General features: G+C 41.3%; 1 protein-coding gene across 8 annotated transcripts in view; it reads left to right on the top strand.

The window, feature by feature from the left end:
* Positions 1–27,873, top strand: part of dlgap1b (discs, large (Drosophila) homolog-associated protein 1b) — a 154,322-nt gene that overhangs the window by 86,422 nt on the left and 40,027 nt on the right. For 7 of the 8 annotated variants that reach the window (XR_013281034.1, XM_077509633.1, XM_077509631.1 and 4 more), the window contains 3 exons: positions 7,288–7,365; positions 21,000–22,045; positions 27,049–27,263. Coding sequence is in view for 7 of the 8 variants with exons in the window: in XM_077509633.1 (XP_077365759.1) it covers positions 21,005–22,045; positions 27,049–27,263 (1,256 nt within the window). In the remaining variant the exon portion in view is untranslated. The remainder of the gene's footprint in view (positions 1–7,287; positions 7,366–20,999; positions 22,046–27,048; positions 27,264–27,873) is intronic. The other variant, XM_077509637.1, reaches the window with a different exon arrangement.

The following is a 27,873-nucleotide window of genomic DNA, read 5'->3' as shown; positions in this document are numbered from 1 at the left end:
TGACAGAAAAAGATTACAGTATCATTGAGTGTATTTACTACTGTAAAATCCTGTGCATAACGCAGGGGTTTCATCAGGAATGCAAATTTTTTCACATTTGTTTAGACATTTACCGGTACCCGGCAATAGATTGTGGCTGTAAAAATAAATAAACAAATAAAACAGAATCACTGCTTTAGATTTATAGTGCATTTCATACACAACCTAACTCTATATGTTTGAAATACTGTCATGAAAACTACATTGAAAGGCAGTTACAGTTAAAAAGATTTAAAAGCAAAATAAATAAAAATAACTGACTAAAATTACTAAAAGAGCCTACAGTGGATGATATTAAAAATAAAGAGACACTAATCATATGTATGCGAAAATATTATTCATTCATATTATTGACACTGATAATAAAGAATACCAGCAAATTGGGGACCGTGCTACAAGTACAGAGTTAAAAATAAATAAATAAATCCTGTATTTTCCCTTCACAAATCCCACAAAACATTTTAGCCACAATATCCCAGCAAGTCTTGCCGTAATACTACGCCGTACTACGCTTGCTTGTTATGCTGACATGCTCTTAAAGTCACTCTGCTTGATCCCTTCTGATTTGTATTTAAATACAGATTATAAAAGTCAGTTTTTGTCCCCCCATAAATCCGGGCTAAATCCCTCAAGATTGATGCTCTCTTATTTTCTCTCCCCTCCTTCATTGACTTAAATCTGCGTGTTTCTTTGTGGGGCCTGCAGGCTGTTGGAGGCAGCCATGCTTAAGTGACGAAATATGTTTTGAACAAAACAATAAACAATAGGATTGTGGGCCGGCTTTGCAATGCTGTATGTCATGTTTGTTTTTAAATGTTCTTTACATATTTTAACATTGCATTGCAAACGTGTTGGCCAGCTCTTCCAAAATTGTTTTCTTCTCTATGCATGAGTATTGATGTCAAAACTGCTCATTAGTGTGTCCACCTGTAGAATAGAGGGTTAAACTACAACTACATGCTTGGAATCAAATTATCTTTCATTTGTATTCATCTTGTATAGTAAGACTGTAAACAGGAGACTCGAGTGCCATCCACCATCTTTGTTTCCATTACCTTGTTCCTTTTCATCATCTCGAGCTGAGGAACATTGTGTGGCCACTAATCAATGCAATTTAAAATGTGTATCGAAAAAAAAAACCTTCATAACTGCATTCTCTCATTTGTCTGCCTTCCGCGCAGGCTGCTCAGATCAATGAGTTCACACAAAGAAGTGGGAAAGAAATTGATACGGGTTGCGGGCGCTCAGCAGCCGTTCCTTAATTGCCGCGGGATTAGTTAGCATTGATTTGGTCTGATTAGAGCGCCCGGCTTGTGTGTCTGCTTAATCACCGAGCCCACTTCCTTCTCTTCGGCCTGTTTAGCGTACTGCCCTCATCCCCGCGCCCGCGTGTTCGGATGGAATCGCCGACCCGGAGACCTGACGCGCATCAGATTTCTTGTTAAAATTACAGCGCTGGCTCGCGACAATACGGCGAGAGGCCGGGTCCGGAAAATTGCCCCCCGGTTATAGAAAATGTTCTGATAGATGGCGGCTGTTATTCTGACCGAGTCGGCGAGAGTGATGAGCCGCGGAAAGATGGAGCGGGATTGTCTGCAGGGGGGGAAATATAGTGAGGGCGGCGAGGAACACAGATTAAGTATGAGAGGGGGACAAAAGCGTGGATGAGCACAGAATGGAGACTCGTGGAAGTAATATTATTGTAAGGAGGGCCAAGAGAGGAGAAGGCAAATATAGGTTATAAATGGGGAGCAGAGATGAAGAGTGTCGATTAATGGCCTGACAGTGCTAGTGCTAGCTTAATATGGCTAGCGCTGCTATTCTGTTGAGGCTGGACAGCATCGTCACAACTACACATGTTCATAATCACATTATGAATGCTCAAGTTTCAGAATCGCTCATGCACATCAGTGAGGAAACGACGCTTCTCTCTTTGGTTTCACGACTCTACATTTAGTGTTAGCTTAGCAGTTATCGTAGCTTCTCCTTCTTCTTGTTTTACTTAGTTCTCATCTACCTTTAGTATGTGCGATACGTGTCTGAAGTGTATTCATCCACTTCTATGGAGGTGAGGATTAGAGCTAGCTAGCCAGTCGTTAGTCCGTAGGTGATTCAGACTCAGAGTTAGCTTAGCGCGTAGCATTATCCATTTGTTTCGGAAGCAGCTGGGAGCACGGGAGGACTGATTGACATGGATGGACACTTACCGTACTTGTTAAAAGTGTATTGTACCACCTACCTAAGCAGCACTTATCTTTTTGGGTTTCAGTACTCTGCCTTTCGTGCTAGCTTAGTAGTTTGCATGGCTTCGCTCTCTTGTTCTGTTTAATCACAAGTCCTCGCTTCCATGGCAGCGAATAAATACACTTAAGACAAGTATTGTTCTCACTAAAGGAGGATGATGAGTAAGAGCATAAGCTCTGCACCACGTGACTGATTGACATGGCACGGTCAGAATTTCTTGAAGCCATTTTAAATACACAGTAAATTCTGTAGTGTAAATTTGATTCTGTTGGAGTAAAATTTTACACTATTTAGATATGAGCGGTATACTAGCAGAAAGCAGGAGCTGCATGGCTCGAGGGGTAGATCGATTGTCTCCCAAACTGAAGGTTGTGAGTTTGTTCCTACCTTAAGTCGCTTTTATTCTCTCTCTTTTTTTTTTTTTACAATTATTTATTTTACTCTCTTCCAAGTGTAAATATTACTCTAGAAGTGAGTTTATTTGGTCAAATTGACTCTACAGAACTTAATGTGTACAGACAGACAAGATGATGATGATTATGATGATGATGTCATCAACAAGCGCTATTGCGAATTATCCTAATCTATTCTGTGGGTCAAATTTATGCAGTTTTTTCCAATCACTCGCAAAAAATACCACATCCTGCAAAGTTTCTACTACTGAGCAAAACATTTAAGCTTTAGACAGCTTTGATTCCCTCGTAGTCTTCCTCACATCTGAACTTCAGTGAGTCACAGATGTCTTGCAGTCCCTCGGCGGGCTTCCAGAAGCCGGCTTGTGACAAGAAAGCAGATGGGGGTGGCGGGGTGGGCGGTGGGAACGAGCTGCTGGGCGGCACTGAGGGCGAGTGCGAGATAATTAAGAATAGAGCGAGTCGGCCACCAGCACAGAACAGTCTCTTTAATTCCTTATAAGTCACATCGGCATTCATATCCATTTCAGGCTTGCTAACGTTAACACAGCTGGACGTAATGCGCCGCATGACTCCCTCACGCTTCTGCCACGTTTGCTCGACAAATTTGCTTTTCATATCGGATTGTTTTGGCCACATTTCATGCGCGTCAAGGGAGAAATCACAAACTGGCAAGCATCATAACGAGGATTCCAAGTGAACGAAGCAGTGATTAAAGCTGGGTACTCTGATTCTAATTTTTTTTTTGAGAGCGAGAGAGACCCAATACATGATGAAGAAAAGTACTTAGTGCTCTTATAGTGTATAAATCGATTTCTGACAAAAAATAAATAAATAAATAACATTCATAAGATCGTTATCGGAATTTTATTCTGCCAAGTAACGCAATTGGTATTGGCCTAAAAAATGTTTTTTGATATTGTTCAGTGTTCACTGTATGGAACATGTTGAGTTCAGATTACATGTTCATATCAACTACGGACATTTTGGAGTTGAAGTCAACTTTGTTAAGGGGAAGTCACCCCCCCCCTCCCTTTTTTTTTTTTGGGGGGGGGGGGGGGGGGGCAATAATATGTTCTATGCAGCCCCACTGGTCTAAATATGTATTCTGGTTGATATTGTTTTAGTGGAATATGAGGTAAGCAGCAAAATCCAGCCGTTTTTATCCATCTCATGGGGCGGCCATTTTGCCACTTGCTGTTGACTGAAGATTACATTAATGTTGCTCAGGTAACAACCAATCGCAGCACAGCTTCAGACTCTGATTGGCTGTTGCCTGACTAAGCAACTGTGATGTCATCGTCAGTCGACAGCAAGTAGCAAAATAACCCCCTGAGATGGACAAAAACAGCTGAATTTTGCTTCAGAACTCATATTCCACAATGTAATTTTAATCAGAATGTAATTTTTAGTTGACTAGTGAGGTCAAATATAACAATGTTATTGTCAAGAAATGTTTAAGGTTGACATCCACTTTAATAAATGTAAACAAACAGGTCTCTAAATGAAGGGCAAAGTTTAATTTGTATTCAGAAGAAATCCATGTATCCAAGTTGTACTGATTTCTGCGTAATCACAAAGGTCGGGAGCTCCAAAATTGCCGTTCTGTATAATTCTCCAGCAAACAACACGCCGGGTCGGGCTGTTGCCGCTTGCTGACTCATAGTGAGCCGAGCCGGAGGTCTCGGAAGTTTAAAGCCTCCCCCCACAGCTCGCCGTCGTGTGTCGCAACTTCAAAGTGAGCCCATATCGCTGCGCGAAAGCCCGTCCGCTCTCCTCCTTGCCGGAGCAGAGGTCAAACTGCTTCATCTTTTATGTATCGCTTTCGTCCATTGATTGTGCCGCGGGAAATGTATGAATACAGAGAGGTCTGTTTCTATATCGCACGGTAGCATATGGAGGATTTTTTTTTTCCTTCTTATTTTGGACAGCTCTCACTTTATTGCCCTCTGATCTGTTGTTGTTTCTTTCCGGTGGGGTTTGTTATGACGCATGTCTTTATAGAGTTTGAAAATTTTTTGTGTTTACATGGATAAATCCGGCTCAACTGTTTGTATTCGATTCGTGCTCAGTCTACTTTTGTTTATGCCTTCATCCTTTGCTTGTAAATGTACTCGACGGTCCTCATTTTTACAAGCCCCGCCCGTCCTGACGTCCGTGTTGCAGCCATGTTTTTAAGTGTGTGCGTGGCACCCCGGCAGAGTGTGAAATTGAAATTCCTCCCAGCAGACGCTGACGTGATGGACAAGAGAGGAGATTGTGAAGCAGATGTAAAAATATTTCCGCACTCGGTGCCTGATGTTGCTTCGTCAGATCATGAAGCAGCTTGGAGCATGTCGGTATCGCTTCCTTGCCAAATGGCCATTTGTTCAGTTGAGCCCACAAATGCAGAGTAGCCAATCACAGCACAGCAAACTACAACGTTAGAACAATTTTTGCTTTTTGGAAGAAAGCTTGCACGGATTAATGGTATTTCCATTCATTTCTATGGGAACTGATGATTTAAGATGTGTGATGTGGCGATGCACTTTGGAGTGTCTGTGCTCCCGCTCGCCTGTGTTTGTGTGTCTGCATGTGTGTGCGCCACATCCCACCAGGACACTATCGTTCAGACCACCATCTGTTCGGTGCCCTCTTATTGAACCTCCTGCCACTTCCTCTTCATCACCTTCAAGGGGCAAACGGGAAAGAGCACTGCAGCACTTTTAATGTTTTTTGTTTGTTTGTTTTTGTTTTGTTTTTATATATGCAACGGACCAGAATGTTTCTTATTGAAGTTAAAACAAGCATTTTCTTTTGGGAAATATTAATAACTAGGAGTAAAATGTTTTTGTAAAGCTCTCTTCATACTGAATTTGATTTTGTGACAGCAACCAAGTGCAAACTGTGTCCATATTTAGCACCGCTTGCTAAAATACCGAACTGGTAGTAGCTGTTTTGGAGGTAAATTAGTTATAATGGAAAGCTCTGGCTTTGCTTTTAAGAAGGAGATGCCATACGTCGGAATCATGTGTGCTTGTGCTATATTTTACATGAAGATAACATGGCTACAGTTTATTAAAGTACTAAAAAGCACTTTTCCACCACGTTCAACTAATTTGGTTTTGGGAAATTGGTGGAGATCTCCATCAGTCTTTCTGGACTAGGCCAGTTGGATCCAACAAGGGATACAAACATATAAGTTATAGCTACTAAGAAATGGGTTAGCAGGTTATTGGTAATAGCTGTGGTTAAAAATAATGCGCATTTTTATATCCAACAAGAAGAAAAAAACGCAATTTCGACTTGTCAGGCGTCACCACAGCAAGTCATTCACATGTTTTTGCTTTAGCTGTCAAACGATAAAATTTTGTAATCAGATTAATCACATCTTCGAATTTTGATTAATCACGATTAATCGTTTAATGGAAAAGGCTTTTAATCAACTTTTTTTGCCCACCAAATTTAAAGAGCACCTGTTATGTGTTAATTATTTTGCCATTTAATGTTATGAGGACGTGTTCAACATTTTTTTATCCACTGCACACGCTCATCCTCCTTTTTCGAACTTGCATAATTTAAAATGTGAAAAAAATGACCCCCAATATTTGACATGAACAAATATTCCGAATGTCATACACAAACATTTATTATAAATGCTTTACTGTAATGCATGTAGTTATGTTTATTGCTCAAACAGAACCTGTGCTACCTTTAATGAAACCATCCGCTGTCAGCTAAAGAATAATCCATCCATCCATCCATCCATTTTCTTAACCGCATGCTCCTCACAAGGGTTGTGGGGGTGCTGGAGCCTATCCCGGCTGGCTTTGGGTAGTAGGCGGGGTACACCCTGAACTAGTTGCCAGCCAACCGCAGGCTAAAGGATCATCTGCGGTCAAAATTAATTAATAGTGTGGTTAATCTGCTTTAATACATGAGTAATGCGATAATTTTTTGTGATTAATTAATGAGTTAATGTTTTAACTTTAACAGCACTAGTTTTTGCACCAGGTGCCCTCCCTGATGCAACATACCGATCATCCCGTGGTCCCAAGTCGCAGGTGTTATCCACTGAGTCATCCAGCCGCCACCAATCTTTTCTAAGAATGTTCCATTAAATTCATATATGCATTGCATTGAGCAATGTGAACTGTGTGGGGGTGAGTTTGTCAGTCTTGCAAGTCATTCCGTTCAGATTCACTCCGCCTCCAAACATCTCAAGGGTCTCCCCCTTTTCTTGATCTGTTCTTTCCTCATGCTGCCCATGAATTGTGCGCATTTGCCAGGCCGAAAGAGCAGAACAGAAAGAGAACCGGCGGGGCCGAACACGACTGCTCTTTGCTTGTTATTCTCACGGCCGCATTTTAAGGTCCTCTAATCTCACCGCTCTGCTCTTTGAAGATGGAGCGTTTCGATTTCCTTTCGGCAGGGATTTGCTGTACTTTTTTATCGTCCAAATGAGAATTAATCCACAGCCTCCTCGGCAGCGAGAACGCTGAAGGAAAACAAGCAACAACCGTGCCGCTTTTTTTTTTTTTTTTTTGACAAAAAATTGACAAATTGACACTGATGGCTTCCTCAGTCACCGACTCTTTTGTCGTCTTTGCAGGTGGCGAGATGAGCGCGTGCGTTGGACAAAGGCGGCAGGATTAAACAAGATGATGCCCAAGTTGAGACGTTGAAGCAGGTCAGTTTGTGCGAGTCGCTTTGAATGCTAATCGGGCCTCGTAAGTCAGACCTTCGCCTTCGTTGTCACTCACCTTTAGAAATGAGACACCCGCTGCGTCAATCCCACAGACAAATAAACGTCTCCACTCCAAGTAATACCTTCCTTTTACTATCAAGAAAATCAAAAGTTCAGAATAGCTCAGAATCAGAGTAGGTTTACTGTCGTTGTACATTAAAAAAACAACAATGACCAACAGAGGGAGACAGAACTGATGAGTAACCAGTTCTCAGATGGAAAAGAAGGAGCACACTCAGCACAGTATATAGATTTTGGGGGAAAAAATCCAAGAACATCCAAAGTTGGGAATAAAAGGAAAAAAGTTGTAACTGTAATTCTCTGCTATTAAATAGTGCCCATTTCAACGTCATTGCTAACCAAAACAGCAGCATCATTTTAACAGTGCATCAAAGTAACATCGAGCATGACATCCAAATACCAGGATGGGTGACATGGATGAATTAGTAATGTAATTAAAAAAATAAATCACATTTTATTTGATAACTGGTAATATAAATATATATTTTTTTATTTATAATGCAAATAGGTGCAGAGATAAATCAATACTAGATTATTAGAAAAGAAATTTACCTTTTTTGAAATACTGGTTTTATTTAATAATTTGTAATATGAAATATTAATTTTTAATTTATTTTTATAATATAATCAGTTGCATCAGACACTGCAATAATTCACTTGAAAACGCACATATTTTATGTATTAACAAATAATGTAAAAAATAAAATAAAGAAAATATAAATATATGTTCGTGATTTAAAAACGTATGTCATAGAATTTAATTATTTTGTTTAAAATATACATAAAGTACAACAATCAGTAATAGTATTTGATATATACTCTTAATTTACACTACATATTTTATTTAATAATAACTACTGTAAAGAAAATATATTAGTAGATACTTTATATAGGCAGTTATGTAAGATTAAATGTATATAAATACTAGAAAACGTAAGGTAATTTTAAAAAGTACAAAATTGCAAGTATTTAATCCATTACTTCTAAATGTAAATTATGTATTTATGTACCGTATATGTAAATGAATCAGGAACTCTTTTAAATTATTAGATATTAATAAGATGTATTTAGAATGCATTTAGAATATTCATTTTGATACTGTATATTAGTCAGTTACTAGACTGATACTAGATACATGAGTAGTGATCCAAAATACATATTGTGTTTTGTAATAATAGTATGTAATAACCTAGTATGCATTAAATTACAAGAGGAAAGGGAACCACAACTGACATGTAATCCATTTAAAGATGAAGATTAAATATTATGTGTGCATATGAATTAATTGAAACGTAATCATTTTGAAGCATTGCATGCCAAGGCGAGCCGCACGGGCCCAAAGCCGAGTGGGGGAGGCGATCATTCGCAGAGTTAAACAGGGTTCGTGTCCAAGAACATATCAAACAAATCGCGCCGTGTAGCTCGCCGCCTCAATTTGACGTTTCTCCCGGGCAAAAACCTTCACATTTTCTTGTGGGGAAAAAAACACTGAAGGAGCCCCCCAGGGGTCTTATAAGAACACGCCTGTCACATCCTTTCATGAAAATATCCACATGCTATTATTTCGACTTTGATGAAATGCAGGGTTGTCACAATTTGGCAAAAGACACACTTTTGGGAATAGGCAACGCAAAAAAACATTTACTTGCTTGCGTAATTATATGTACTGTATACCTTTGGCGCAAGAGTGTTTCCGTGAAGTCCTACAGTCACTTGAAAATGGCGAATCTTCCTCTAGGCTTGCTTACAGGTCATGGGTGGAGAAATTTAGCATGGGGGGCTTTATTATGTAAATTAACTTTTGACATCACAATGTTTTACTTTTATTTACTGAATTCAGTTTAAATTAGTTGTTCGAGCAGCTTTGTGAGTTTTTATGTTTTTATTTAAAAAAAATGTTTAGTTTTTAATAGTTTTAGTATTAGTTTTAATGTTTTTGTTTAGAAAATGGCTGGATGGATGAAGTATTTGTTGAGTGCAAGATAAAAAAAAAAACGGTTATATTATTTTTATTTATTTATTTTTATTTTTTATTTATTTTTTGGCAGAGTCAGACAGGAAAGATTTGCTTGGTTAATTTCACACTTTCTTAAGTTAACAAAAATGTAAGGAAAAAAAAATGGGACTATGCCGATATGGGCGTGTCTATTAACTCATTCGCTCCCAGCCACTTTCACAGAAGCAATCCCGTTCGCTCCCGGATGTTTTACTGGATTTTGATTTTGCAAGGCCTACAGAATATTGTGTTCTTTTGAAATAAAAACATGGAACCTATCGAAAGAAAGATTAAAGTCTCTTCTTTCATCAGGATAAAAAAGTATATTTCTATCTGTTTCCGTTTTGCAGCAATTAGCATTAGAATAGAGGTAAGTTTCATCATTATTCACAAATCTATTTAAACTCGAGTAATTGAGATTTTTTTTCAACATGGCCCTTGTTGATTTCCTTTGCTCTGCTGCCACCTGCAACCGTTCTTTGTGGTTGAGAGGGTGCATCAAAGCCTTCTGTATGCTCTAGCATTTAAAAAAACAAAAAAAAACAAAAAAAAAACATATTTATATCATATTGGGTGCAAATGAGTTAAAGGGTCCATGTTGACATACTTCCAAAATCCGAAAACACAAAAAGATTCAAAATCTCGCCTGATATTACGAGGAAATGGTGGAGAAGTAATGTTTGCAAATTCTGCATTTTAATTGCTGCTTTGTTTTTTGTCAAGCCAGGTAGAACACTTATTCATGCAAATATATTCACTTGGGGTCCCATTTAAGCGTTTGTATTGCGTTTCTGCGCCGTACACACAATTTTCCCCGCACATTGGCCCGCTGCAGTTTGGCGCGCTAATTACAAACAAAGTGTAAAGGTGATTTAGTAGCGGGCGTTTTCACCAAATGAACTGTGAAATGCGCGCCTTGGCGAACGAGCAGATTCATTTGGCTTCCAACTCCATAAACTGGCCAAGATAAAAGCCGGCACACAGAGGTGACAAATGCTTGATCAAAAAGCATCTTTTTTTTTTCTTTTTTTTTTCCAAGCGTGATGTTATCACAGAGAATGCTTAAGATGCGACGCGTGGTCAAGCCTCAGTCCCCACAGAGGCAGATATGATCTTAAATTGGGTTTTGCGAGGGAGCCAAAGAACTTTAATCAAAGTTAGCGAATAACTTATTATGAATTAATGAAGTGTGAAGATAAGACGGGTCTGCTTTACACTGAAGCATATTAAGGTTCTTGAACACATTTAAAAGTGAAGCAAAGGCCTCATTTTCTTGCCGATTGTGCATGTAATAACACTCGCGCACATTAAGAATGACTCAGCAAACGATTTTGCATTCATTCTATTTAGGGCCCAATTAATAGGGATTTTTTTTTTTTAGACCGTTATTTGGCAGAATAAAATTCCGTTAATTATTTAAAAAAATCATATGTAATTAATAAATAATATAATAAAGATATATACAATAAAAATAACTTCTTTTTTGGTACATACTTACAACAAGAAAGATACAGTATGACTTACCAGCAGAACTTTTGACTGTTTTGCAATACTTTGTCCTGTAGTATTTGTTTAACTTTACAACAGAGGAAAATCGAAATTTTATTTTTTTAATGATTTACAGTGTAATGTTATTCTTTAAAAAAAAAAAAAAAAAAAAAAAAGGGGGGGGGGGGGGATTTGTGTGATGGCCAAATTTTGACAAAAGAGCTCTACTAAATAATTTTCTGACCATTGAGTGAAAGAGAAAATAATTTATCACGACACACCGGTTGGGAGTTAATTCCCTTCGTAGAAACCATATGGAGCCACAACACTGATAAGATTTAGTATTGGAAAAAAAAATTGTCATTGTAAAAGGCTGTATTGAAAAATAAAATACAGATATTTAAAAAAAAATATTTTTTTAGCATATTTTTCAATGCCAATCTGCAGATTTTTTTTTACACTTTTTTTTTTCCTCAAGTCACAGATTTTCAGTTTCAGGTCTCTTTTTTTCAGTTTCAACTTATTGGCACAGTTTTAATGTGGAGGGGCGGGGTTGGGGGCTTTGAGCTCGATAACGCCTTCCAGCTTTTCAGGAGGGGAGAGAGGAGAGCGCGCACTGTCTGCTACAGGCAATACCTGAATTCCCTGTGGCAGATAGTCAGAGACTCGTGGATACAAGTTCACCAGGAACTCACTCGATTAATCAATTAATTTTGGCACGTCTCGTAGAAACGTTATGAAATGAAGAGAAAAGACTGACATCCACCCTAAATAACAGAATACAATTTCTTGGAGGAAATAGAATCTAGCGGGTAATTGTAGGTCAGTGGTACTGCAAAAAAGGCCTGATGGTTCACCACTTGTTGTGTGGTCGAACTAATCGAAGTATGTGCACTGTGTTGTGCATCACAATGCAGCTTGTCAAACAGCAGCCGTGACCCCGTGCCATAAAAAAACTTGCCAGTATCTTGTGATGCCTCTTTGCAATTGTTTTCCTCCCTGTGGCATTTCTTCAGTCTTACTTCTTGTAAGCAGATAATAAAATGGAGGCCGCCTCGCCATTAGCGCCGCTGTTTCCAGAGCGGCGGCCGGCGCCCGTGAGACGCGCAAACGCCGGCGAGCCGAGTCAATTAAACTTAACACGTCGACCTGCATAATTTAAGCTGCCTCGCTGCGAGTTCTGTAGGGGGATTTTGTTGTTTTTAATCCTCTTCCCACTCATAGAACATTCATATTGTTTGCAGCAGGCAGGGGCGAGTTGTTGCGTTGATGCGCGCGTTTGTACAGTGCGCTCGGTACAGTCGTGTCAACACGTCAGGAAGCCGCAGATTATGATAATGTTGTAATACGAAGGTGACGAGGCGGTGATTCATTTGTAATTGGGCTGGAAGATGTGCATTTTTTCACAGAAGTTCTATTTACAATTTTAAGTGGGCTTTTTTTGGTGCCTTTCCTTACCCACTTGCAAGTATTTCAAGATGCAGGCAGTTGCTAGCTAGCTAGCTAGCTAGCTTCTAGCAGCTAGCTAGCTGCTAGCTAGCTAGCTAGCTGCTGGCTGCTAGCTAGTGCTGTAAGGTGCCAGGAAATTAAATTTACATCATAACAACAGCAATTTGGCAGATAGTGAACAATTCTTGAAAAAAAGAGGCGTCAATTGCCACTACCAGTTGAGGTTTGCTGTCAAACTGAACTGAACATGTACAAAAACCAACATAATTTTCATTAGTAACTTGTGAAGGTCTTCTTCATGTTAGTATCATACTACCCCTAGTGGCTCGAACCGATTAATTGAATTTCAATTCCTTTCAAAAAAAAGGCAAAGATGATTTGAGTGACGAGCCAGTTTAGTTCCCGCTAGGAAAAAAGAGCAGATGAGTCATTTTTTCATTATAGTATGACAAAAATGGAGCCCAGTGGTGCCAGAGTCAATTACGCTGAAAATGGCCAAAGACGAGACACTCATTTTGACACATTGGAACTCTTTACCCGAATTCGGGGCTTACAACAACCACTGGATTAGATTCCGACATGTTCTGACATTTGTAAAACATCTGATTACGTCGCACCTGTAGTAAAGGAAAGCCTTCACAAACACTATCAGGGGCTTTGACTATACAAAAGGCAAATCTCGACTAGTGTCTACAGACTGCTGCTGCTATGTCAAAGGGCCCAATGCCCCACGGGCTTATGCCAGGCGGCTTGTGTCCAACGATCAATATGTCGTCAGCTGATCGACAGTACGTCACAAGGCCTGCGCTGGAGGCCTCGTGTCAAATGAGCTGTATGTTTGAGGCTCTATGTTAAGTAACCAATGTGGCGAGGGCCTGCACCAGAGGGCTCGTGTCGAACGATCAATATGTCAGAGGGCCCGTGTCGGCTGGGCTATGCTAAAGCGCTCGCGTCAAATAATCGATACGCTCCAGGGCCAGTCACAAATTTGGACACATAATTTCAATACTATTGAATGAGAATGCGTCCAAACCAAATAAAAATATTGTACAGTTAGTGTACAATTCCTCAGTAATCATGCCCAAAGATGTACTTTATAAAATGAACACAGAGCCGTCGCTTTCTGTAAACATATGAAGAAGGATTAAAGAGAATTGTCTTCACCAAAAACTAGGCTGGGTGTAAAATACTTCCTGTTTTCTCACTTCTTCTTTCCAATTTAGACAAACTTTATAGTGTGCCACCATCTGGTGGATGACAGTGGAATTACACCCAAAAATAAATCAAACCATCCAGTGATGTAAAGTGACAGTCAGACAGTGTCAGACAGAACTTCAGTGTTAGGATATACAATACAAGTCTGCTTTATTTATTTATAACTCTACATTTTAAATGTAAAGTACAATTCTTAGTTAATTTAAAAAAAAAAAAAGCCTGTGATAGACTGCATACTCTTTCCTGGTTAATTTAGCTTTCATATAGTGGAAATCGCTGGAGGAAATTCCGTCCATGGAAAATGCGGCTGCCGAGAGCCACGACTTGATTCGGTGGCTCCATTTGTCACAAAGCGGCGTGACAGTGTGGCTAATTAGTTTGGTAGTAACAAAGGAGCTGTCTCGCAAAAGCCGGCAGCCGTCCGTCCACGCGGACGCTTATTTATGGCGCGTCGGATTCAATTTTCGTGCCGTTTGGTTGCCGATTGTTTTGACAAAGACGACATTAAACTTGCATTGGACATATGTTGCCTGAGTGTCGTTTTAATCGCATCCTTGCACGGAGCAGGAGCCTGGTGGGGATGGATGCAGACTGTTCCCTCTCTGCGGCATTCAGGAGTTTATATTTGTTATCTGAAAAAATCAATACAGTTATGTCTTGCTATATTGCAGATTTTTTGGTGATAAAATACATTGACAATGTGTTTGTCTGTTTGATTAAGTTTCAGTGTGATTACAGTTTATATGTTAAGACTTAATATATAAAACACATGTTTATTTATTTTTTTTATTCTGTAATTATTTTCTATGCATTTTATGCTTGCCTGGGATGGTGAGTGACGTGGGTGTCAGCGAATGAGAGTGGACTGCTAACAGCTAGTTTGTGTATTTAAGGGACTTAAACATTTCAATGCTGTCTATCTAGCATTTGATGGCTATATTAAATAAGCTAGCATTTGTACATTATCTTCTGTTTTAACTTCTCTTTTTGCGAAATGATCCCAAACTGTGGACGTTCTCTTGGATGATGCCTATATGTAAGGGAATGTCTAAAAAACGAACAGCATTTAGACTTTTCCAGCCATCCATTACTTTTGGACAAATTCAAAGTAGTGCTAAATAAAACCAAGGCAGCTATCTAGCATGGCTAGCATCAGTTGGTTTCTACTCTGACATTACACTGCAAAGTAGTAAGTAGCTACTAGGTTTCTGAGAAATAAGTACTTTTACTGTTGTATTACAAGACAAGCAGTTTGTCGGCAATATTAAATTAGCTAACAAGCTATACGCTATCTTCTCTGATGGCGAATATAGATGTGCTGTTATTATACACATTGTATTTTTTCTTCTTATTTTGAACTATTATTAAACTAGCTAGCATGACTAGTTAGCATGGCTAACGTCAGTTTGTTTCCGCTCTGACGTTACGTCACAATGCAAAGTAGCATGTAGCTACTAATTTTGTGAGAAATATGTACTCTTACTGTTGAACTATATGGACAGATTCTGCTGGGTTCATAAAAAGGTGGTTGATATAGTAACCCAAAAGGACCCAAAACAAACAAGTGCCTGAAAAAGGAAAGCCTAGCAACATGGCAGCAGTAATGAGACTTAAACTGACGGTGCTGAGCCTCTCCTGACATTGCTTAAAAGCACTTTGACATAATGTGAACATTCACCAGGTCCCTTAATGCTTCCTGCTCCATCTTTTAAAACGTTCCTTGACATGGGGGAGGGAGGGGTCTGTTCCTTTTTTTTTTTCACAGCCTCCATTTCAACGTTTCTCCATTTGTTTGAAATATTCATCCTGTTAAATATTCATATTCATATTGGTTAAAACTGATTGAGATGAGCATTTATGCGTCTTTTTTGTACTTTGTTCCTATTTTATGATTAATGATGAACATGCAGTATTTTTCCTCATATTTCTTACAGTCAATCGGCACTAAAAATAAAACAATTGAAACCGTTAACTTTTTCAGGGCCAAATACTGTCGGTTTAGATCTCCACTTTCCCTCAGTAAGCATTTAGAAAGGAATTGCATATACTGTACATGGAGCTAGGCTAGGCTAAAGAATATATATGCCTTTTTTTTTTTTTTTTTTTTTATAAAGTATAATACAGTACAGTTTTTTCTTTCTTAAAAACGGTGTCAGTAACCCAATACATTTGAGCATGTCACAACTATCTACTGAGCCACACATTGTTCTTCAAAGCTTTGTTTCAAAGTTTCCAATTATGCAAACACGATGTTTTTTTTTTTTTTCTCACAGTGGTGGCCTCGAAATGCAAATGACTTCCCTAAGATTTTATGGTCTCTTGGCTGGCGAGTGACGTTGATTGAAGGCGATAAAGTGGGCGCGATGCAAGAAGCAGCCGCAGCATATCGATTTCTCGCTTCCTTCAAGGCTTGCAGGTAGCGAGAGGATTCAGTCGCTCCCCAAACTCGGCTTTTGAGCAAATGAAAGCCACGTCGGACCATTCGTGGAAGATTTTTCTCCAATAGAGTCATTGGAATGGATACTTTATTGTCCCGAAAAACATTCATGAAATTTTGTTTTTTATGACTTTTTTAGGGTTTAACAGAAAAAGTGAGCAAATCTGCTGGGGTTAAAAAAATATACATACAGCATTGCTTATATTTGGTTGCATGTCTTCACTTCAATTAGGCGCTTTTGGTAGCTATCCACGGGCTTCCTCTTGCCAGAATTGGTGCAGTTCAGTTCAATTTGTTGGCTTGCTTACATGGACTCGTTACTTCAGCATTGTCAGCATGTTCTCAATGGGGTTTTAAGTCAGGACTTTGGGAAGGCCTGATTTAGGCATTCCATTACCACTTTTGATGTGTGGTTGGGTCATTGTGCTGTTGAACACCCAACATTTGAGCTGGTGATTTGGGGAGAAAAAAATGGAAGTTAATCCTCCTCCTCCATGATCCCATTTACTCTGTGTAAAGCACCAGTTCTATTGGCAGCCAAACAGCCGTGCTTGATGGTAGGCATGGTGTTGTTGGGGTTAAGGCCTCACCTTTTCTCCTCCAAACTTGTTGCTGGACATTGTAGTCAAACAGCTCAATTTTTGTTTTGTCTGACCACAGAACCTTCCTCCATCTATTATGGTCATCATGAAGCAAACCTTATGGAGGATTTTTGTGACAAAGAAATATCTGTACCAATCAGAGAATAACTACAGTTGTAGAAATAACTGCTAACTCTGGAGAGATATGACATTGTTCTTTACAAGTGTATGTAACCTTTTGATCACAACTCTATATGCATATACTCGACGACAATTTTTAATCATAATTAATCGCATGATTTCTCAAGTTAATTTGTGATAAGTCACAAATTAATCGTATATTTAATCTGATCTAAATGTATAATTAAATATTTTTTCAAAATTTTCATACTCTTGTTAATTAACATAAGTGGACAAACACGGTTACCAAATGCAAATGCGGTTGTGTCTGGTTTTTTTTTTTAAATAATTATACAGTAAATCATTCATAGTTATTTGAAGTTTAAAAAAAGATACACTAAACAGGTTAAAGGAATTTGAAACATTGAGTCAGATTTATGTTGAGGTAAATTTCTGACACTAGATGGCATTAGTGCTTCACGTTGGGCATTGGTGAGTGGCGACAGAAACCATATATTTTTCTTTTCAGATTCAGTTGCTTCTTTTGCTGCTGTAACAATAATATCAGGCTGGGATTTCTCAACTCCATCATGAATGTATTTACGATACACATTTTCAGTGTCAATTTTACCCATGTCCATCTAGCGGAAAAGCATAGAAGTTAATAAACAATTTTTGGCATACCACATAATTTCTCACGCTCGACAATAATGGATTGTGGCACAGGAGTTGAGAATGACTGCCATGCATTTCTAGTTTCACGCCTGGCAAAACAGGGTCATGAGTCCGCCTATGAAGGCCACAGAGCGTAACACAGAGGCACAGCTGTCTATTAGTTCAGGCCCTGTCACTGGTGGCTGTTTGACAAGCACGACACAAGCAGCAGGTCCTCCTCTTCTGCATGACAAACTTTACCAGGCGGCGGCATCTCCACTCGGCATGCAATCGTGTGTTTGTGCACGCGCGCGCTTATCAGGCCCAACGCCAGCGTGACCCACCTTCAGCTTTTCAGCTTTAGCGCAGCCGTGTGTGGACAGCTGCGTGGCAAACCCGCCGCGGTGGATCACCGCGAGGGCCGTTTTATTTAGGTCACATTCTCCGCTCCAGCGGCCAACAGAAGGGATCTCTTGTCCACTGCAATGAATACCTTCAGCTGGACACGGTCTGCTCTGGAAGTGCCGCGCTCCAAGTGGAGTGTTAATGTGTGAGAGCGACGGGTGGCGGGTAGATTAATGCATTGGCTTAATACTTTCCCCTGAAGTGATTTAAGCCGGTGGTTTAGCTTTGCCACAAAATTGACGTTAATCATTTTCCCAATTTTTCAATTACAGTGTACTTCACCGATTCACAGCTCACTATTCACCAAATGTATGTTGTTGTTGTTTTTTTTGTCAGTGGGTGGGGTCTGTTCTCAACTATTCACAAAAAAAGTGACTGATTAGTTGTTTTTTGTGTGTTCAATCTTCATCGGGCCATAACATTTTCCCTGCACGTTTTTGGAAGATTTTGTTATGGTTCAATTAAACCTCTGTGGGGGGAATTTGGCATGGGGATTATGAAAAATTCTGAACAGCAGGCAATGACAGCACAACAGTGATTTAGTCTTCTGCTGGAAAGAAAAAAAAATAAATTAATGTTAACTAAAGCCTACTAGAACACCAGAACTTCACTTAGTGTCAATCAGAAGCACTTTAAATAGTGGTGGGTGGGTGTTGACTCCCATGAGTTTGCATGTTATTGGTTACTTTTGAAGACAGCCACTTCAGCTTTAAGGGGGTGTGCACACTTGTGCAACCCTCTTCAAATGATTAAAAATAATAAATTGAGATTAAGTCACAATAATGGTAGAAAAGGTTTTGAAAAAAATTTTCTTCCACAGTTTTTTTGTATGCCCAAAACCTGGCATTGAAATCTGAATATTTAAATTACCTATAAGTGCCAAAAGGCGCCAAAGCACTACTTTGGCAAAATGAAGCTTTTCAACTCACTTAAACATCGGCCCCTTGGCACCGAGATAGCGCCAAACCATTACTTTTATTGCTTTGGCCAGTTTCAACAAATAGAGGATTAAATCAAGAATATGCATGTGAACACTTTACTTCTTGGACCGATTACAGTACTACTTTCCTATTTAGATTTGGCACAGGGCTGTGTAGACTTTTTATATCCACTGTACTGAGATGTATCAGTGTTTCAATGTAGTTTCTTGGCACCCAGAATGCGCCAAACCATTACTTTTGTTGATTTGGCTTGTTTCATAGAATAACAGAGGTTAGCCAATCAGAAACACTTCACTTCTTCGATCAATTACTACTTTCCTATTTGATTTGACGCCATTTTGTGGCATGAGGTCTTTTCAGAAAGAGCAGAAAAAGATCAAGTGAGTATATAAATGTCCCCGGCCAGTATTTGCGCAAATTGGGTATTTTATTGCACTACTCTGTCTCACTTTTCCCTTGTTATGTTCCCCCCCCCCCCTCAGTGCAGCACGGTGGCCTTTTGCTTGCGCATTATAAATCGGAGTAATGAATCGCGTCACCGCGCAACGCGGGAGGTTACGCAGGGTCTTATCATTGTCTCGTTAGCCTCGCGCAGCTCCCAGTCGCTTCGAGGGAGACGACTGAAAGGTGCGGATGGATGTTGTCGCGTTGCCACGTGAGGGCGAGGCCGAGGTCGTTTATTGCCGGGTTTGCCTCATCAGGTTCAGGAGGCTGTCAGATGCTTTTTACCGTCCTATTAGTTTTCTCTCGGTGCGGAAACGACCGGCGATGTGATTATCTCCCCTGCTTGTGCGCGCTCAGAGGTGGATTGGAGGATCGGAAATATAAATGCTCTTTTTTTGGAGTATGACGCAATTTTCGGTTCCGAAAATAAGCGGCGGATTTATGTTGGGGTGAAGCCGGAGCAATTTAGTGTTTTCTCATTACATTCTTAATTCTTGGAAAATAACAACGGCTCCTCGACCCCGGCGACAGTTTCTGAGAGATGCACTGGAGCGAAGAGAGAAGGAAACTGGGGGGGCAGATCAATCTGCTGCTATATTTGGAGATAATCCTCTGTGAAGTTTTGAAGGACAAAAATAAAAGGTTGAACGAGTGGAACGCGTGTCTCATCGGTGTTGTCAGGCTACGGAAGAGGGCCAAAAGTCTTGAAAAGCAGATGATACAAATTATAACAATAGCTAAGATTTGTATGCGGCTTTTGAAGAGACCCAAGGACGCTTTGGAATAACACATTGGAAAATAAAATATCAAAATACAGTATGAGTGTGTTACTAAACCTATTCTTTGGTGATTCTATTTTTACAAAATACAACAAAGCTTTACGCTGAATGTAGCTTTTTTTTCTTATCAATGAGCCAATCCCGTTTTTGGGTGAATACGAGACAAAGACATCCTAAGTGCGTCACTGGCAGTGATACTTGACTCATTGAGTCTTTTTCAGCAGTAAAAAGTAATCTTTTTTGTCCAGAATTCAGGTGATAACTTCATTATTTTCTATGAACAATTAATGCCTTTAAAATTAGCTGTTGAAGGTATTAGTTGTTCATGGAAAATAATGAACTTATCGCATTAATTTTCGACAAAATATCTTACGACTGTTGAAAATTGCGCAGAGTCAAATATCCCTTTAATTCCAGTCTGTTTTGTCGAATTTGTTTTTGCAGAAATTCACGTTTCACAAAGTGAGGATCTCTTTTCACATGTTGCATTGGAATCAATTTATGTATTCATATATCATATTTGGATTTCCAAAAAAGAGGACACTTGGCGACGGGATACTTAAAAAGATACGCAAAAAATTACCCAAACAATTAATAGATTATAACTGTTTTAACTTATGCCTGTTCTGCTTGTGTAGAAACTAAACAAAAGAACATAAATCTCATTTGGAGTTTTAGTCTCGCGAATGACTCTGCTCCCCGATGTTTAATAGATGTATTTTATTTTTATTGGGGGGTGACAAACCCATGCCACAACCACATCTCTGATTTGGGAGCGCAGAGTGCTACCAGTGAGCTACTTTAAATTCTGGGCTATCGAAGCAGCTCAGGACCTACTTGAGCGCTCAGGAATCGAGATACGTACTTCCTTCAGACTGATCAATAACGTGTTTTATGTCAAATCTTTGTGCAGTCTGGTACCGAATGGCTGATCGGACCACCGCCATACTGGACTCCGTCCAAATGCCGAACTAACTAACTCTTGCTTTCTGTCTCTTCCTCAATTGTTTGCGTCGATGGTTGTTCCCGCCACCGGCGCCACCTCAGCCACCATGACGATGAAAGGCTTGTCCAGCAGCCACAGTCACCCTCACGCCGTCGCCTGCGACCCTTCCTACGACTCCATGACGCTCGGCCGTTCGGATCGCCAGCCCTGCTTCCTGAACCCGGCGGAGGCTCACCCCGCCGAGCGTCCGTGCTACACCCAGCGCAGCTCCTTCCAGTCGGAATGCAGCGCCTACCCGGACCTGACCAGCTGCACCTTCCCTCGCAGGCATTACAGCTCCCATCATGAGCTGAAGGCGGAGTGCGGGGCCCTGGTGCCTTACACGGGTCCAACGGGAACGGGCAAAGGGAGCAAAAATAACAACAACCGGGTCCCTTGTAACCTGCTGGAACAGTTTGATCAACAGGCGCCGGTGCGGCGTGAAGGCTACCACACGCTGCAGTACAAGCGCACGGCGGTGGAACACCAACGTAGCGACAGCCCCGGGCGAATCCGCCACCTGGTTCACTCGGTCCAGAAGCTTTTCACCAAGTCCCACTCCCTGGAGGGCCCCTCGGGATCCGGCGCCACCGGTAAGATGAACGGCGGAAAATCCAGCCCCGACGAGCCGCCGTCTTCCTCCGGAACCCTGAAACACAACAAACGCAGCAAAAACAAAGACCGGTCCAAGTCGGAGCCCAAGATGCGTAGCGCCATCTCCGGATACTGGAGCTCGGACGACACCCTGGACCGGGAGATGTGCCTGTACCACCACCGCAGTGGGGGCCAACCGTCGGGGGTCATGACCATGGGGCGGCACCCGGAGAAGTCGCAGTCGCAGTACTTCATGGAGTCCTACAACACCATCAGCGCCCACTCCCTGAAGACATCTCGCAGCAACAACGACGTCAAGTGCTCGTCCTGCTCCGGCGGAAGCGGCGGCGGGGCGCTGATGGCCGCGCTGGACGGCCAGGTGCAGCTAAAGAAGAGCTCGTGGTCTTCGACTCTGACGGTGAGCCGAGCAAGGGAGGTCTACCAGAAGGCTTCTGTCAACCTAGATAAAGCGCTAGTGAAAGCCGAGCAGGGACGCACCTGCCACTTCCTGCAGGTAGGACAGTTACGGCAGCCCCGCCTCTCGCATGTCATGCTACTCGCATCCTCAGCGGCCGCACGCTTATATCCCGAGTCATTCGTGTTTTGGCTTCACCTTCATCGTGACGCTGACGTTTTGGTTTCTTCATTGTTTGTGTTATGTACTCTTTTGTGTTTGTATCCTTTTGGCATGCAACTACTCGTATACAGGTGGTCCTTGGTTTAGGACGGTACAGCAACAATGTTCCCGGGTCAATTTGACCCGAACTATGTTAATTATTAAAATTTGATGATTAACATTAATTAACCGCTTGCATTGCAAATATTACAAGTTTCATCATGAACTACTGCCATTTGTAGTTCTTTGTAATTTGAAATGGGGTCAGTTTGACCTGGTGAGAAATTTAATTGCAAAAAAACTACTAATTTGTAATTCTTAATCTTTAAAATGGGTCAATTGGAACCGGGCTATTCTTACTGTTTAAAAAGCATTACAATAAACATTATTAACCATTTTAATTGAAAAATATGTCAACGTGAACCACTGTCATTTTGGTGTGAGAGGTTTCACATTAAAAAACAAAGTAATATTTGTACCTTTAAACCTTAAAGGGATACTTTACTTATTTAGCCATTTTTGGCAATCAAACATTAATATTTTGCTTATAATAAATTTGACATTTTTATTATTTTTCATGTACAATTAGTACCTTTAAAAACACAATTTGCAACTTGCTGTTGACTGAAAATGACATCACAAAGGCTCAGGTAACCAATCACAGCTCAGCTTGTGAATGTCACATGACCAAAGCTAGAAAACAGGTGAGCTATGATTGGTTACCTGAGCCCTTGTGATGTCATTTTCAGTCGACAGCAAGTTGCAAAATGTGTTTTTAAAGGTACTAATTGTATGTGAAAAACAATGAAAGTATTAAATTAATTATCGACAAAATATTAACTTTTTATTGCTATAATAGGCTAAATAAGTGAAGTATCCCTTTAAAATGGGTCAGTTTGATCCGGCATGTTTAATATTCCAAAAACAAGCCACTAAACATAGTTTATTAATAACCAATTTAAAGCACATAAGTTGAGTCTGTTGATGTGGAGTTTCATCGCTTCCTAGCTTAGTTTTTTAACTTGAAAATGGGTCAATTTGACCCAGGCTATGCTCAGTGATCCAAAAGCACCCTGAGAAACTTTAACTTGTGTTTTCATTCCAAATATATCAAAATGAACCATTTCTTATTGTCAGTTGGTGCCAGTTTTTATAGCGGTAAACTAATATTTTTTTTATTCTTCAACTTGAAAGTGGGTCATTTTGACCCACAACATAACAAGAGGGTTAAGCCACAAATGTACCACAAATTATGATCATTTTTTGTTTCATCGCCACTGTTAGACTGAGGACCACCTGTACTGGCATGTGGATGTTTACTTCAGTACCATATTGGACAGTAGTCCAACAATATTTCAAGCACACACCAAGAAAAGCCTGGCGGCCCGCAAGGCCTACAAAGCGCTGGGGGAAACCCTGTTTCTCTGCGAGTTAGAGCAGAAAAAAACGACATTTTCGAAATTGTTTGCTAGAAGTCATTTTTAATCCTATATTTTCTTGGCGACCACCACCTGCTTCCAAAATAAAAATGCTCGTGGAGTTACTTCTATGTTCAATCAGCATAAATAGAGCCACTTGAAAGGTACATGGAAGCATTTGAACCTGGCCTAAGACACTGGAAAAGTTTACTTATCCTGTCAAAAAAAGGTCACAACCTCAACCAACATTTCCGACGACATTTTTGTGTGCGCAACAAACCTTAATGGGTATTTATCAAAGCCTGCACCTGCTCTCGGATTCTACACAGATAAACACGCAAACATGCACTCAAGATCAAGCCGCTCTTAACTGAGATATCTGCTGCTAAAGATGAAAGTCTTACCGGTGGCGTACATTTCCTCATGTCGGAGTGAGCTGTACATGAAAGCCCCCGGTGAGACGAGCAGGTGCTGGAAAAGGGGTGAGCTGTCGAAGAAAGAGCAAATCAGGGCCACTGAGGAGGATGTGAACGGAGGAAGTTGGAAAACAGAGAAGGTCCCGCCTTCTCCCCTGGTGCTTCCTCCTCTGCTTCCCCCCTCCCGCCGCGGTGCAAATCTCGCGCGGCTGGAGGTGGGGTGGGCACATCTTCCCTCTCTGCGCTGCTGCCCGGTGCCGGTTTCCGGGGGGGGGTGGGGGGTTCTCGCGGGGGGCCGGGTTCGCGGGGGGGGGGGTGGCGGCCGTCGGGGGGGGGGCGGCTTGTTTGGGGGGGGGGTGGAGGTATGGGTGGGTGGGGGGTTGGGTGCTGGGGGTCGGGGTGTGTTCGGGGGTTTGGGGGTCGGGGGTGGTGGGGCCTGGGTCGTGGTGGATGGCGGGTTTGGGTGGGGTGCGGGGGGGTCGTGGGGGGATGGGGGCTGGGGACCGGTGGGGCGCTGTGGGGGCCCGCTGGGCCTCGTTCTGCGGCCTTGGGCTCGGGGGTGTGGGCCGGGGCTGGGGCGGGGGTGTTCCGGGTATCTGGGTCGGCTCGCTGACCGGTGTCCGCTCGGGTGGCTTGGGGGTGGCCTTGGTGCTGCCGCGGCCTGGGGATTCCGGGGGGGGTGGGGGGGGGGGGGGGGGGGTGCTCGCTTTGCTGGACCGCGGTTGACGGCTTCTCTCTTTGGTGGTGGTCCTTATGCATGCCAGATCCGTCGCACCAGCATCTACTGAAACTCAACAGAAGTACCCTCTCCCTCCCACAGCCCCTTGAATCAGTTGGTGCTGGTGTCTGTGGTTCTCACTTTTCTTTATCTATCCTTCCCTCCTTCCTCTCTTTAGTTTTTCCTCTGGTCACTTGAGATCTTAATTTATTAGAAGTATGAGGTTTCTGGGGTTGGCATAAGACTCCGGTTTTGTAACCACGCAGGAGGGGTCTTGTTGGTGCTGGACTTCACTTTGATGGATTGGATGTACTGGCTTCTATTGATCTCACTCTGCCTTATCGATCCTTCCCTCCTTCCTCTCTTTAGTTTTTCCTCTGGGCTCTTGAGATCTCGCTAAATTTGCTGGAATTTAGAGGCTTCCGGGGTTGGCGTAAGACTTTGATTTTGTAATCATGGGGAAGGCAGGAAGTGTTTGGTCGGTGCTGGATGTCACTTTGATTTACCTTTCTTTTCTCTTTATTTCTTTTTTTTCTGACCTTTTCTCTGGTCTCCTGACCATTTAAATCTCACGACTCTGGCAAGATTCTGAAGTACCTGGTTAAGGCGAAGGGTAATGGGATATTTATAAGGTTTTAGGTGAATGAATGAGTATAAATTTATACGTATTTGCACGCACGCACGCAAACGCACGCAAACGCACACACGCAAACGCACGCACGCACGCAAACGCACGCACGCAAACGCACGCACACATACACACACACACACAAAAAAAAAAAAAAAAAAAAAAAAAAAAAAAAAAAAAAAAAAAAAAAAAAAAAAGGAAAACAGAGAAGGGGAAGTAGAAAAGATGGCTGCGTGGTGGCGCATTTTAAGAGCACGGGGGAAAAAGGAGTGAGGAGTTCGGGGACTAGATGTCAAACGTAGCAACTCGGTCCCCCAAAGAAAGATGGATGGGGAGATTCCTTCCTTTTTCTCAAGCCAAGATGTTCTCGGCTGACGGCCAAACCGAAGTCACAGGGTAACACTGCCGAGTTGATATGATTACCAAGTGTGACCTTATTCAGCTAATGGTGAAACAAACATTGAAACAAACGTTGCCGATGTCAATGTCAGCCCGGTTGCCTAGCAAAGCTCCGATTCTATGAAGTGGCTCAGGACTAATGCATCTCAATGACTTCAGATCTGATGTTGTGAGAGTAGCTCACATTGCCAATGCAGTTTTGTTTTTTTTGTTGTTTTTTTTCAATGCTCCATGTCCCTGGTTCTCTGGCTCTCCCTCTTTCAGATGAGGACCTTAAGTTTACCTTTGTTGGACTGTGCGAAAAGTCAGTGGAGCAGAAGGCAGCGGCCAAGGAGCCATCAATAATTTAAGCACATTCAGGGACAAAAAAAAAAGTCATATACTATTTGGAAACGTTCTTTTGGCTCTCTATTTTAAAAATGTGACTTTTGGGTCACCCATTACTCAGTGTTAGCAATTTATGGGTTAGCATTTGGGGTTAGGGAAGAGGATACTTGGTCAGGATTGGGGGATAGGGTAAGTTTTTAGGGTTAGATACATGTTTGGATTAGATAACCAAAAATGTTAAAGCATTATTAATAAAGGATAGGGGTGTCAGGCGATTAAAATTTTTAATCGTAATGAATCGCATGACTTCAATAGTTAACTCATGAATAATTGCAAAATTCATGTCTGTTCTAAATGGACAATGGAATATTTTTTTTCTGTTTTCATACGCTTGCTAACATAAAAGTGGAAAAAATGTTAAACTAATATATATGTGGCTGCAGCTTTTCATCATTGATACAGTAATTTCATAATAATTCATAAAATTGAGTTTAAATTAAAAAGATGTACTGTACTGTAAAAAAACAAGGTCCTTTTTCTGCCACTAGATGGCATAATTCTATTTTTAAGACATTGGCGACAGCTCAGTGCATTCTCTTTTCATATTAAGAGCTATCTAATCTTTAACATAAAGTAACTTGTGAAATTTTGCACAGTTTTAAAACTGTTAGGCATTATTATTACATTTCTTACTGCTAAAATTTCACATGGACGTGTCTGCTGCTCTGCAACTGGAATTCCCCCAGTATAGGCTTTTCAAGTAAGGTCAAGTAAATAAGTCATTAATCGTGCATTAAAACATTTTGTGATGTTAAAGGAACTTTAAATTAACTCTAATTTAACGCACTCATTTCGACATTCCTAATAAAGAATAACTGTTGCCCCCCAAAACTTGCACAAAATAAAACTTAGCTGAACCAATCATCTCAGCTATGAATGCGCACAGTATATAGGGCAACGTGATTCAATCTGACAACCATCCCTCCGCCGTGCAGGTGCCTCAGGATGACTGGGGCGCCTTCTCCCCGCTGGCGAAGGATGACGAGATCCCCTGCCGGAGGATGCGAAGCGGCAGCTACATCAAAGCCATGGCCGAGGACGAGAGCGGCGACTCGGACTGCAGCCCCAAACCCTCGCCCAAGGTGCAGGCGCGGCGGGCCAGCTACCTGAAGGCCACGCAGCCGTCGCTCACAGAGATGACCACGCTCAAGTAAGTGCCTGCTGGCTTGGTTTGCGTTCTCGAGGTCGCCATTAGACTGCAAGACTTTAAAATGGCATCGCAGGTGGACTGTCATAAAATCTACCTGAAATTGGGAGCAGGTTTGGGTTTTATTTATTATTTATTTTATTTAGTTTTTTAAATTTTATTTGTGTTTATTTTTTAATTATTTATTTATGTATTTATTTTTATATATAGATATATTTTTTTTCGGTTTTACAAATGCAGCAGGGTTGTTTCCTGAGCTCATTAATGTCACTTGTTCCACGGAGGGGCCCCCCCGTAAGGTTAAGGTGATTATTGAGTACTAGCTCCATTCAGGTCGCCTGAATGGGCATCATTGGGCCCGTCCCATACGTAATCAGCCCCACAGGGAAATCAGAACCACGTGTGGCTGGAGATAACAGTGCTGCTAGATTCTTCTTTGACCTGATTTTCCTCTCTGGCCATTCAAAGTCAGTCACGCCAGGCGCCTGATGATTTGAAGCTTGGTGTCTTATTATTGCCGTCGTCGTCTCAGTCATGCAGCACCACCTCATTGCTGTCTTCAATCAAGTCGGGAGAGCGAACAGACCGGGCGAGAAAATGGGCAATTGTTGAG

This window comes from Festucalex cinctus, chromosome 20 (assembly GCF_051991245.1).
Source record: "Festucalex cinctus isolate MCC-2025b chromosome 20, RoL_Fcin_1.0, whole genome shotgun sequence".
Classification (NCBI taxonomy): domain Eukaryota; kingdom Metazoa; phylum Chordata; class Actinopteri; order Syngnathiformes; family Syngnathidae; genus Festucalex; species Festucalex cinctus.
The sequence above is the reverse complement of the archived record's forward strand: the minus strand, read 5'-3'. Positions and strand labels throughout refer to the sequence as shown.